Here is a 13,329-nt window from a genome sequence, read left to right on the forward strand (position 1 = left end):
CAGGGCTCTCTTACCCCTAAGTCTGCACATGGCTGTCTGTCTCCTTTGCATCTTTTAGGTCTTAGCTTCAATGCCTCTCCTGAGTGAGGCCTCTCGCTTGTGCATGAATCAAGGGCTGGTGTAGCCCTGCCTGCCTGCAGAGTGGAGGGGGAGCCCTTCATCCCGGCTCCCTGCCTTCCCGGAGACTGCCTGCGGGAAGATAAGACTGTGCCTGCCTTTTCATGTCCTCTGCCAATTACGCTCTAACAATGCCAATTACCTCCCCTTGCTCCACATCATTTTTCTCGGCGTGTCTCAGTCCCTCCTAATCACTAAAGGAAATGGACCACCAAGCCCTCCTTCGACAGGCTCTGCTCCGAGCCCAACGGCAGGAACACACTGTTCTCGAGGTCTTGGAAACGGGTTTTGTGGGTTATGGTGGGTGGCGGCAGGATGGGGCTGGAGCTAGAGGTGCCAGTATGAGGATGCTGTGGGAGTAGGCTACGGTCTCCATTTCCTCACCTGTCACCCCAATACATTCAATGAAATGTTTTAATGGGAATATTAGCAGTATATAGTATGATCCAAGATAAGGATTAAAGAAGAAAATGCAAGTAGAACCTTGAACAGGGTGCTTGATAGTTGATATGCAAATGAATGGCTGCCTCCCTTCCCCCGACATTGCACTGTCATTATTATTATTATTCTAACATCTGGGCCAGCCAAGGTCCTGGACATTCTGAGGAAGACCTTCTCTGCCCAGTTTGGAAGGAGATTGAAATGGTCCCAGTTGGCTGTACCCATAGAGCCCCCCCCCCCATCTTGACCGATTGTCCTGGGGTGACCTCTCCTTGGCACCATTGTTTTCATTTTATTGATCAGTGGGGCCCCCCCGCTTACTTAGTGGGCTCAGAGCTTGTACACACATCAGTTCAGGACTCCAGCTTGCTTTTTAAGAAAATTCTGCCCCTGAGCACCAATGTTAACATCATTAAAACTGTTCCCAGGGGGCCATGTGCTGGCTGTTGAGAAAATGCACTGGTCTGGACAATGCAAGTGTTGTCTTTGCTCCTGCTGTGTGACTTCGGGCAAGGCACTGCCCCTCTCTGAGCCCTCAGTGCTTTGCTTAGGTGATTTCTAAGGGCGTTTTCTGCTCAGAGATTTTAGGGTTCAGAAATCAAGGGGAAACTGCCCATCGCAGAATAGACTTAGGGTTTGTGCACAGACGTGGCTTTTTCCAGTGGGGACTGTCTGTCTTCTAGAGCCACGTGGGTAATGGTACTTTCTTGATGGCCCCACTTTGCTAGGGTAGCAGGCCTACTGTGTGCAGGTGGGTGGAAGGATGAGAAAGAGGGTGAGAAAGAGAAACTTTAAGTAGGTGGCCCTTAACCTTTGAGAATCCAGTGAAAGTCATGGGCCCAGGAAAATGCTCACCTGCGGAATAGTTTGCATACCATTTAAAAGGGGGTTCTCAACTCTGGTTGAAAACTGTCTACAAGCACCTCCTCCAGGAAGCCTTCCCTGGCCTCCATCCCGTATTCCCAAGCATCCCATGCCCTCATCCTTTTAACTGTATTCATTACCTGCTCCTGCCTGTTTCCCCGGAGGACACAGGATCAGGTGACAGTTTTCCTGTATGCTCCGTGCCTGGCACTCCAGTGGTGTCAACAAATATTTGTTGAAGGGAATTGACTAGCTCCTGGCACTGAAGCTGGGGTGGCCTGGCCTTATTTCCTGGGGCAGTGCCTATTCAATTTTGAGTGGGCTCAGAACCGGGCCGCCTCAAATGCAAACACAGGTGCTTCGCCAGTTGTAGGTTGATGAACAGTTGTGAAGACACGAAGGTCGCCTGTAAATGATTCCGCTGCCTGAGAGGGGCTGGGCTGGGCTGGAGGGGAAGGATAGTCAAAGGGCAGCGTCACGAGGCCTCTTCTCTTTTCTTCTCGCCCTCCTGCCTGGTCCAGCTGGAACAGAGTGAGGCCAAGTGTGAGGATGCCCTGAAGACCCAGAAGGCGCTGACTGCGGACCTGGAGAACATGCACAGCGAGCTGGAGAGCATGACCCGGAGCAAGAGCCTGGTACCTGGCCCTTTCTGAAGCTCTGGGGACCCGGGCCAGCACAGGCCTCTGAGCTAGCTTGGGACCTACTGTGTGCTCAGCACTATAAGAAGGAAAGGGCACTTATTGTGGGCTTACTGGGTACTACCTATAGACATCCATTGTAGACCTACTGGGTGTTTAACACTCTGAAAGTGCAGGCATCTGACTGGGAGCTGAGCATTATAAAGATACAAGGGTATATATGAGGGTCAACTGTGTGTTCACTTCTGCAAAGGCAGGCAAATTGTAGACCTAATGTGTGCTCAGTACTGTGGGGATGCATCCGATATGAGCCTATTGTTTGCTCAGTACCCTCAGTGGGAACACAGCTTTCTGTTGTGCACCCAGAGCATGCTCACCACTGTAGGCAGTGCCCTGGCTACTGCTGTAGTCCTACTGTACACTCACCAACATAGGAGGGGCCTTGGTCATTATCATTGGGCTATTGCATGCCTATTCTTATAAGTGGAGACAAAGGCAATCCTCATGGGCCCACTTAGCTCACCATTATAAGGGACCCTGCCACCTACTATGTACCCTCTGAATGGGGACACATGAACATACGTTATGGCTCTATTAACCTTAGTGAAAATTGGGCATGGGTTTCTAAGTCCCCTCTCTGGTTGTACAGGGTTGGTTTAAATTTATACTTTCTGTATAAAATCCTAAAGTTTAGGTATAACTAGAGATTTATAAACAAAAGCTTGTCTCAAGATTTCTACTGGTCTCTTGGTCCCAGATTTTATTTGCACTAGATTAAGAGGAACCTGTCCCCATCCCCCCTCACCCCCCCTACACACACATGGAGCTGTCATGCCCACGGCATGCATTAACACACCCATGGCCACTCACCTGACACACCCATAGGCAATCCCCTCTTTGCTGTGCATCAGTCCCCCTCCCACCCGCCATTCTGCCTCACCCTGACCGTTGTCCTGCCTCCTGCCAGGTGGATGAGCAGCTGTACCGGCTGCAGTTTGAGAGAGCCAACCTCCTGAAGCGCATCGACGAGGACCAGGATGACCTGAATGACCTCATGCAGAAGCACAAGGACCTCATTGCTCAGGTAACAGCCTTCAGTGGGAGAATTTGCCCTCAGTGTGCATTACATATTTTTAAAAATCTATTTTTATTGATTCCAGAGAGGTAAGGAGAGGGAGAAAGAGATAGAAACATCAATGATGAGAGAGAATCATTGATCAGCTGCCCCCTGCACAGCCCCCTACTGGGGATCGAGCTCACAACCTGGGCATGTGCCCTGACTGGGATTGGAACCAGTGACCTCCTGGTTCCTGGGGTCAATGCTCAGCCACTGAGCCACACGGGCCAGGCGAGAGGCTTTGGGTAGAGTGGAGGGATGTGAGGAGGATCCCTGGCAGATTTCTATCTGCATAGCTGATCTGATTTGCATAACTTCACAACAGCTCCCTCCAAGAGCAATGAGCTTCTCCCCCACATTGTACCCCCAGAGGAGATCCAGGGTAGAATGCCTGCCAGGCTTCAAATGCACCCTACAGAGATTAGATCTGAAGGAATTTCTGCTAAACAAGGAATAATTATAACAAAAAAAAATCAATTATATCATCAACATGATAACAACTGCCACAAAAATAGCCTAGGCCATCTTCTGCATTGTTAATCACACTTTTGTTCAAAATGGAACTTTCTTTATTTGTTCAATTACAAAAGCAGCATATTCATATGCCCATTGTAAATCACTGCAATGATAAATACATGTGGAAAATAGAAATTGAGGGGTCCTTCTGCCCTCTGGAATCCTTCTAAATGGAGATAATCACACTTAACAGTTTGGTTCTGCTTTTTTTTTTTTTTAAAGAAACTTTATTCTCCATTGCCTCATTTAATCTCTGAACAAATGCATTGCATTGTAGAAGGGCTAAGCAGAGACGATCAGCCCACTTTACAGATGGGGATACTGAGGTGCAGAGAGGTTCTGGGGCTTGCCAAGGCCAGTATCCGGGTCTGGAATCCTAGTTACCTGACATTCAGAATAGTTCTCTCCCCTCAGAATCTGGTCCTAGTAATGTGACCAGCCCGTTTCTGTCTTGGCTCTCAAGGGTGCATAATAAAGTTATAGACAGTTGACCAAAGCTCCGGGCTTATCTAAGGGGAGTGACTTGGTGAACGCTGAGATGAAGGATGCTGGGGAGGATGTGAGAGGCACCCCTTGGGAACCATCGGCTGTCAGAGAGACCCTGAGAAATTTAGACATCTGGGGGTCTAAATTGCCCCCACCCAGGGGAAGAAGGGATTGCCCGGGGCAGTTTCCCAGCAAAGCCTGAGATCTCGAGGGGCATTTCTCTGTCTCACCAGTCTGCTGCTGACATTGGGCAGATCCAGGAACTGCAGCTGCAGCTGGAGGAAGCCAAGAAGGAGAAGCACAAGCTGCAGGAACAAGTACGTGCTCGGCGCCGCCCTGCTGTGGGGGAGGAAGGGAAGGGTTCCTTCTGGGCCCTGGAAACTGTCATTCATTCAACTTCCGTCTTGAGCCAAATGAATCGAGAGCCATCTTAGATGGACACACACACACTCACTCACTCTCCCCTGTGCCCGTTCAGCATCCAGAGATGCCTGTGCAATGAGACGCATCAACATTTCAGTGAAGGGTTTCTTCCTGCTGAGAAATGGCTCCAAGGAGATGGGATGCTCTGGTCTAGGCAGGATCCTCATCCTTCGTGAAATCTTCCTCTGAGTCATGGTTCCTCCCAACTCCCCCAGGTTTCCCTCATTAGTAGGTGGGTCCCCCTTATCCATGAAATTCTCAAAGCTCTCCCAGAACTGTCGACGTGCCTGCTTGGAGTGACTGTCAGAGGGGCTGAGTGTCAAGCCAGTGTCCATGGGCGCTGAGTAGCAACAACTGCAACAAGAGGACAGCAGCAGGGGCCATTTGCTGGGGCTAATGACTTACCGGTGTGTGTGTGAGGACTCCTCAGTCCTCACACACACAACGAAGCGGTGAGGTTTGGGAAAGGGAGCTGCCGCGCCCGGGCCCATCCAGCTGGGAAGGGGTGGAGGCAGGTTTTGAACTCGGATACAGACCCTGGCTCCCACACCCACTTCGGTTGTATCCTTTGATGCTGAAGCTTGCTGCTCACAGCCTGGCTCTGCTCCCCTAGCAGAGCAGGGCAAGGAGGTGAGAGAAGCACTGATCAAAAGACCTGTTTTGGAGGCAGAAGGCCCAGGAAATGTCACCTGCTAGGCCCTGAGACCCAGGGGCCGAGGCCGGTGTGAGGGTCCTCGGATTGGAACGGGCAGTGCTTCCTGTGCACTCACCATACAGCCCCTGAGCCGAGAAGGAAGCAGTGTGAAGGCGCCTGGGGCTGAGGCCTGCGTGACTCAGGGCCAACAGGTGGCCAACGGACCCCTTACATCTGTCCCCAGCTGCAGGTGGCTCAGCTGCGCATCGAGTACCTGGAGCAGTCCACCGTGGACCGGGCCATTGTCAGCAGGCAAGAGGCAGTCATCTGTGACCTGGAGAACAAGACGGAGTTCCAGAAAGTGCAGATTAAGAGATTTGAGGTACTTGCTGGTGTGTAAATATTGCTCAGGCCCAGAGAAGTGAGGCCTTTTTGTAAGCTCTGTCCATCTGTCCATGCCTATGCCTTTATCTGGCCATATATTACTCATCCATCTCCTGTGTAAGTTCCTTCTCTCCCTCCTTCCCCCTTTCTTCCTTTCTTCAACCACACTGTTCCACAAACTACCTATCCATTCAATCTACCCACCTCCATCTATCTCTAGCCAACGCCATATGCCATCATCAGTCCATCCATCATCCTCCTTCCATGGATTCTTTTTCTTTTCTCTTCATTCTTTCTTCTCTTCCTCTGTTTGTTTCTTCAGACCTTGACTCCCCCGTCTGTCCATCTTTCTATCCGTTGCTCTAATTCTGCCTCTCCATCTACTCACTCATCCATTCCTGCACCCCACACTCATTTTGAGCGGAAATTTGCTTTGCACCTGGTGTGTGCATAGATGTATGAAACAGATTCTGCTTATCAGAGCATAAAACTTTGTAGGAGGTGAGGATACGACGTGTATATAAATACTCCTAGTATATAGAGAGAGGGCTGTGAGGTTTGGAGGACAGAGGTCCTTTCAGGCTGGGAATCAGGGAGGCTTCCAGAAGGTGGCATTGATCCTGGGCCTTGAAGGACAGGAAAGCTTGGAGGAACTGGAGTTCAATGATCTTATTCACATTTAGCTCTCTAGGCCAATGACATGAGACATTTTGCAGACAATGTTATCATTGTCCAAATCCTTCTACATCAGCTGTTCCATTAGACATTCACTGCAGCCCCCTGGGGCCGGTGGGATGGGATGAGAAGATGACCCCAGAGAGGTCAAGTGATTTATTCATGGTAAAGCCAGGTCATGACAGTGACAGGAGCAGATTGACAGTTGACCGTCCAGGTCCCAGGCCTTCATTTCTCTGCAGCCAGCTGGCTCCGCCACCGTACCGGTAGTATGCTAGTGCCTCTTGACAATGAGAGGCTGCTCCTCATTGGGTAACATTCCCTCCCAATCTCCTCTTGGGCATTTGGTTTCTAAGAATTGTGCTATGGGTGAAGAACAAAGACAAATTCTTCTTTGTCTTGACCCTCAGTGATTCTCAGAACTTCTCGGGGAATTCCTCAAGGCACATGTCTTTGCAGATCACCTTGATCTGCTACATTTTAAATAATTAAATACATCATGTGGGGCTAGATCATGTATCTCTTTTCACTTGATTCTAGCATAGTCACGTGATAGCAGAGAAGAAAAGAAATCGGTGGGAGAGTAAATTTATTTAAATGGCAGATTCAGTCTCCAAATTCACTTATTTGAATTTGGTCCTTGAGATGGGGTGCCTCAGGGACACAGTTGGAGAACTCTACTTCTTTATAACCCGCCTACCGCCCTTGGAAAATGTTGCTTAAACTCCATTTGCAGGACAAAGGAGAAGTGAGTAATAAAGCTTATCTTCAGCCTCTGATCTGGAAAGGGGCTCCTAGTCCTCAGCAAGGGCCTGAAATATTCATGTGGGCTTCGTTTTATGTCAACACTTGAGTATTTATCCATCAGAATCATTTGTTTCCCGGCTTGTTGGCCAACTAATGAATTCTGCACAACAGCCCTGGGTGTGTGTTCCGTAGCACTGGTGATGCCCACTGCTCTTTTCCCTCTATTGTTTCATGTGTCCTTGTGGGACTTCTGCCCCCAGGAAAGGGAATGTGCCATAAATAATAGAGCTGAGGCTCATGGGAGGTTACTCCTCAAACCTCCCTGTTTTGTATATTGGGAAACCAAAACCCATGTTGGGGGAGGGCTTGTTCCCTGGTTTAGTGTTTTCTCCACTGACCACTCCACCTCCCACACCTTGAGATGAACGAAGGCTGCTATAAATAGGAACAATTCCCAACCCATATCCAGATACCCGATGTGCCAGGCACTGAGCTCAGCCTTCTGCATGACTTGATGTGAGCAGTCCCGACCGTGTCCCTGGGACCTAGGAACTATAACCATGCCCATCTCTCAGAGGGGTTCGATAACCTGCCTAAGGTCGCACAGCCAGGAAGGGGTAGAGCTGGGATTTGAATCCAGATCATGCTGAGAGTCAGGGTTCTCATCAGTATACTACTCTCAGAATAGCAGTTATCATGTCCTAGACACATGTGTGTGTGTTTGTTTATTTCAGAAAGAGAAACATCAGTGATGAGAGAGAATCATTGATCAGCTGCCTCCTGCACACCCCCTACTGGGGGTTGACCACTACCCGGGCATGTGCCCTGACCAGGGAATTGAACCCTGACCTCCTGGTTCATAGATTGATGCTCCACCCCTGAGCCTCATGGGCCAGATGGTTTCCTAGGTTTTTAAAGTCAAGTCTTCATTTTTGTATCAGGAATCAGAGTAATTATCCTGATTATAAAAATACACAGCGGCTCCTCAAAGGATTTCCCTTCCTGGAGCCCCCAGTTTCCTGCCCCTGGGCCTCTAACCCCAAATGGGTGTGTGCTCTCCGCCCCCTCAAGGTCCTGGTGATCCGGCTTCGGGACAGTCTGATCAAGATGGGCGAGGAACTCTCGCAGGCGGCCACGGCCGAGGCCCAGCAGCGGGAGAGCAGCCAGTATTACCAGCGGCGCCTGGAGGAGCTGAAGGCGGACATGCAGGAGCTGGTGGAGCGGGAGGCGGAGGCCAGCCGCAGGTGCATGGAGCTGGTGAGTGTGGTCCGGCTGGTTCTCCTGTGCTGGAGGGTTTGAGATTGGAGAGAGGCTAGAATCTGGTGCCAGTGGGCCAGGCTGGAAACCAGAAGGAGAGGGGCAGAGAGACGATGCTGCCATTGGCTGCTAACTCTGGTGGGGGCGGGGGGGCCAAAGTGGACCAATAGTGTTCACTCCTGGATGGTCTCCAAGCTCCTTTGTGTCTCAGACTCCAGGTCCAGCCTTACACATTCCACCCCAAAGGCTGTGCGGCCTCGTGAAAAGCAAGGAATCAATGTTTATTAAATGTCTGCCTTGCATGGAGTCTTCACATCCATAATAATACCTTGTCACCGTCATAACCCTGCAAAGTCAGAATTATTGTCCCATTTACAGATGAGGAAACTGAGGCTTCACAGAGGTGAGGTAACTTGTGTAAGAGTACACCTAGCCAATGTCAGTGCTAATTCTGGACTATTAATAACAACAACAAATATAAAAGATAAAGAGGATAATGTTAAAGTCACCATTGATTAAGCACTTGCTCTATGCCAGGTTCTAGGTTAAACATTTGTCATTTAAAATCCTCTGGTCAGTATTGTGCGGTAGGCACTATGCTTATCTCCATTTTGCAGACAGGGAAACTGAGGCACAGGGGCATCAACATGCCAAAGGGAGTAGCAGAATGGGGCTGCATGCGAGGAAGCATTTGAATCTAGGTCTGTCCAACTCTGCAGTCTCTGCCTTCATTCACCTGGCCATGCTTGCTCCCTGGTGTGGGCCGAGGGACATTTCAAAATTTTTTCCAGGCTCAATAGGAAGGTTTTATTCATCATTCAGTGTGTTTTTCTGAGAACAATTTCCTGCAGAGATCACAGGTCTGAGAGAGCCTGCTCCTCCCTTTCCCCACGAGGCTGAAGAACCCTAAGACGCCAGGTTTTCTTTCGTTTCTGTGACCCAGGAGGCATCTGGCACCTCCATTGCCCCTCCACCACATAGCCTTCTGTGAGACCCACACCATGCCAAGGCTTGGCCCAGAGGCCTCTCAGTCCCGGTCATCAGCTCCTTTCTGCCCTGTCCACTCTCATCAAATGGCCCTGCAGCAGGTATATTTCTCTGGCCACTGCCCCCCATGGTCAATGTCATTCCCATCAGCTTTGCCCTTGACACGCCAGCAGGCTGGCTGTTGTGCGGGAGGTGGCGAGACTCCGCACAGAGAGGAAGTCCCCAGACAAAGCCCGAGCCCCATGACTGGCAGCTCCTCCACCCACCATGGCTCTGGGAGAGAGAGGCCCTTCCTCCATCTGACAGGACAGCTTCCTCATTAACCAGCCTGCTTCTCAGGCAGCCCGGCTCCCTCCTGCCGGCTCCGGCTGGAGCAAGAGAACATCCCCATCTTTTCTCCTCTGATGTCTTCTTTAACTGGCCGGACGCCCAGTGGTTCTGGCCAGATCAAAATGGATTTTCCCCCTCCCCTTTGTGCGCTCATTCTCTCTCTCTCTCTCTCTCTCTCTCTCTCCTCTCTCTCTCTCTCTCTCTCTCTCTCTTCCCTTTCTCCTCTGTTTCTCTCTCTGCTCACTTTCTTCCTCCTCTCCCCTCTCCCAGGGACACATTAAGATCTTTCAGCCGAAACAGGTTTGGCTCAGTGGATGGAGCGTCGGCCTGCGGACTCAAGGGTCCCAGGTTCGATTCCGGTCAAGGGCATGTACCTTGGTTGCGGGCACATCCCCAGTAGGGGGTGTGCAAGAGGCAGCTGATCGATGTTTCTCTCTCATCGATGTTTCTAACTCTCTATCCCGCTCTCTTCCTCTCTGTAAAAAATCAGTAAAATATATTTTTAAAAAAAAAAAAGATCTTTCAAGACCCCAAAATACTAACAAGATTGTAGCACAGCCCCTATCTATGAATCAAAATAGAAAGAACACAAAACTCTAAAACCGAAGCTCGCATGTATGCTGAAAGGAGAGCTGCGTCCTTCTCTCATTTCTAATTGCAAGACTCTGGATAACTTGACCCCGGCCGAACGTCTCTCTTTACGTTGGGGTGTGTGGTTGGGAGGTGTGTGTGCTTCCTAGGGCTGCCTTAACAAATGACCAAAAGCTGGGTGGCTTTAAGCAATGGCGATCGATTCTCTCATAGCTCCGAGGAAAGCCAGAAGTCTGAAGTCAAGGTGAAGGCCTAGGGGAGAACCCTTCCTTGCCAGTCCAAATTCTGGGGGTCCCATGTGTTCTCTGGCTATGGCTGCGTCACTCCCATCTCTGCCTCTGTCTTCCCAAGGCCATGCTTCTCTGTGTGCGCAGGTCTCCAGCATCCCTCTGCCTTTTTCTTAGAAGGACACCAGTAGTTAGATTTAGGGCCTCTCTGAAATCAATAAAAATATCTATTTTTTAAAAAAGGTAGAGCACACCCAGCTCAGTGGGAGAGTTCAGTGAGCACTGTCATTTTAAGATGGACCCTGGGGCCGAGGCCCCTCCCATTGGCGTGGCTTCCTGGAACTTTCCCAGGCTTCTCAGAAGATGCCGGTTCGTCTCAACTCTCCAGGTCCATGTCCGTGTCACCAGTGTGCACCCACCCCCCCCCCAACCCCTCTCTATAAGACCAGGGGCGGCTGCTCCATGCCACGTGCTCTCTGAAAACCTCCCCCAAAGCCTGCAGAGCACTCGGGGTTCTGGTTCCTTCCTTCATGCACTTTTTACTGTGGGCCCAGCCTCCTGCTAGATGTTGGGGAGCCAATGGGGAACAAAATAAACTCTTGCCCTCAAGTTGCTCACATTGAATGGAGAGAGGTGGCCGAGGCCATTGCCTGTGTATTTCACACATTCCTCTGTAAGGGGTGCTCAGAGCTTCCACTGACAACACAAGGTGTCTGCGTGCTGGCGTTTTGGGGATCCTGCCCCCTATCTCCACCACAAATCATTTCTTTGGGTGAAGCATTGCCCTCTTCATTTCCCATTTATGAAATTCCAATCTCCATGGGAGGAAGAGAATTTCCTAACTCCCCAGCCCAAGCATTCATTCACTCATTCATTAATTAATTAATTCATTCATTCATTCATTCATTCAGACAAATGTTTGTTGAGTCTCTCTGTGCTCCGGCCCTTTGCAGACGTTGCCTTCTTTCACACTTAGGACAACCCCAGCAGGTGGAGAAAGGGGAGGTTCAGACTTGTGAGGTGCCTTCCCCGGGGCTGCAGAGTGGGGAGTGGCAGAGCTGCGGTTGGCAGCCCTGTGTGCCCAACTCGGAAGTTATCCCTGCGTATCCACTTCCGCCCTTTCAGCCCAACGCTGCTGAATAATGGCTCTGCTGTGGGAGACCAAAAAACAGGGTCCCGCACTTTGGGCCTGGGGAGAAGTGAGAAGGATGTTGATGGATCTCCCCTCTGGGTTCCTTTCCGCCTGTCTCCGGCCTGTACCATTTGTCACTGTTGCTGTTGGTTTAAAGGCTGCGAGTTGTTTCGTGTGAATGATTTACACCCCTTGCTGGTGCACCGGCACGTCCAGATCAGGATCAATTATCCCGCCGATGGAACTTCTCCTCCTGGAAAAAAGAAAAATGAGGTTTTGCCATTAATTTTAGTAAATGTACTATTCCTGGCGACTCCAGGAGCCATTATGGAGAAAAAAATATCCTGGCCTCTAAATCATTCAAGTCCCTTTGTCATTGGCGCGAGGAGACAGCGCATCCGTGGATTTGCCGCCTGTTGTTTTTCAATAGTAACAAAGCCCAGGCGGTCCAGAGGAGGTCAAGGGGGGGTCAAGGGCAGCAGGAAGAGCCCGAGGTGACAGGGAAGCCTGCCCTCTGCCTGCTTTTGGCCGATGCACCTGCTTTCAGTTCGGAGGCTGCACCTGTTGGGTTTACCCTTCATGGCCTTGGCCTGACTCTGTCGTCTCAACGCTTTCCTGAGCCAGGTGTCCTTTTCATAAGCGTCCCCGGTCTTGAAGAGCTTTGATGGTGCTTTTCTGCTCACTCTTAGAGGGACCCGAGCTGGACACTGCAGTGGCCTGGCTCCCTGGGGCTCACACAGTTAGCGGACAGGCCTGTTGCTTTTACCCTCCTTAGGGATTTCTCAAGTCCATGCCCTCCTGCTCCACCCCTGCTTCCTGTGTCTATTTACACCGCATCCCCTCTGGTCTAGGCCTCTACAGTAACCCTCTCACTTGGATCGCCCCTTGTCCTCCATTCTTGCTCCTCCCTAGTGAAGATCCTTCCAGAAGGAACACATCTTACTGTGTTATTGTTCTGCTAAGAAGGCTCCCAATGCTCTTTATTGTTTTTTGCAACAAAGCCCCAGTTCTTTCCCAGGGCCTCTGAAAGCCAGCCTCTGTAGATTTTCCTGCCTTGGATTGTCTGCCGCTTGTCACCTTGCATGTTCTACTCACGCATGAAAGCAACTGTTCAGGACCCAATGCAGTGTTATTTCTTGACTCACCGCCTTTGTTTTCACACATCCTCTGCCTGCCTGCTCCATCTTCAAAATTCAGATCAAACCTCACCTCCAGGAAGTCCTCCCTGTTGTCTCCACCCCTTACTAAGTTAATTACTTCCCTTGTGTTCACCCCACCCATGCACGTATCGCCCAGTTAGTATACGTGCCTTGTTCTTACCTTTCTAGACAGAGGGGTGGGTGTTACTTGGCTCTGGGTCTCTAGTTCAGGGTCAGGCATAGGGTAGGTTCTCAGTGAATTGTTTGCTGAATTGTTTCCTTAACATTTTGAATGCTTGCCTCTTACGAGAACAGCTCAAAAAGTTTGTCTTAAAACTTGGAACTTTCAGCCCTGACCTGTTTGGCTCAGTGGATAGAGCGTCGGCCTGCGGACTGAAGGGTCCCAGGTTCTATTCCGGTCAAGGGCATGTACCTTGGTTGCAGGCACATACATACCTAGTAGGGAGTGTGCAGGAGGCAGCTGATAGATGTTTCTAGCTATCTCTCTCCTTTCCTCTCTGTAAAAAATCAATAAAATATATTTTTTTAAAAACTTGGAACTTTCAGATCAACACACTTTAGTTTGCATCCTGGCCCTGGGGCTGCTGTTATGGGCGATGCAGA

The 13,329-nt window shown here is 50.3% G+C and overlaps 1 protein-coding gene across 1 annotated transcript in view; it reads left to right on the forward strand.

Annotated features, from left to right (window-relative positions):
- Nucleotides 1-13,329, forward strand: part of MYO18B (myosin XVIIIB) — a 168,362-nt gene that overhangs the window by 112,026 nt on the left and 43,007 nt on the right. Inside the window, exons 35-39 of the mRNA XM_054712773.1 lie at nt 1,944-2,057; nt 3,028-3,144; nt 4,413-4,496; nt 5,481-5,618; nt 8,114-8,299. Of these exons, the coding sequence (XP_054568748.1) occupies nt 1,944-2,057; nt 3,028-3,144; nt 4,413-4,496; nt 5,481-5,618; nt 8,114-8,299 (639 nt within the window). The remainder of the gene's footprint in view (nt 1-1,943; nt 2,058-3,027; nt 3,145-4,412; nt 4,497-5,480; nt 5,619-8,113; nt 8,300-13,329) is intronic.

This window comes from Eptesicus fuscus, chromosome 23, assembly GCF_027574615.1.
Source record: "Eptesicus fuscus isolate TK198812 chromosome 23, DD_ASM_mEF_20220401, whole genome shotgun sequence".
In the NCBI taxonomy this organism is placed as follows: Eukaryota; Metazoa; Chordata; class Mammalia; order Chiroptera; family Vespertilionidae; genus Eptesicus; species Eptesicus fuscus.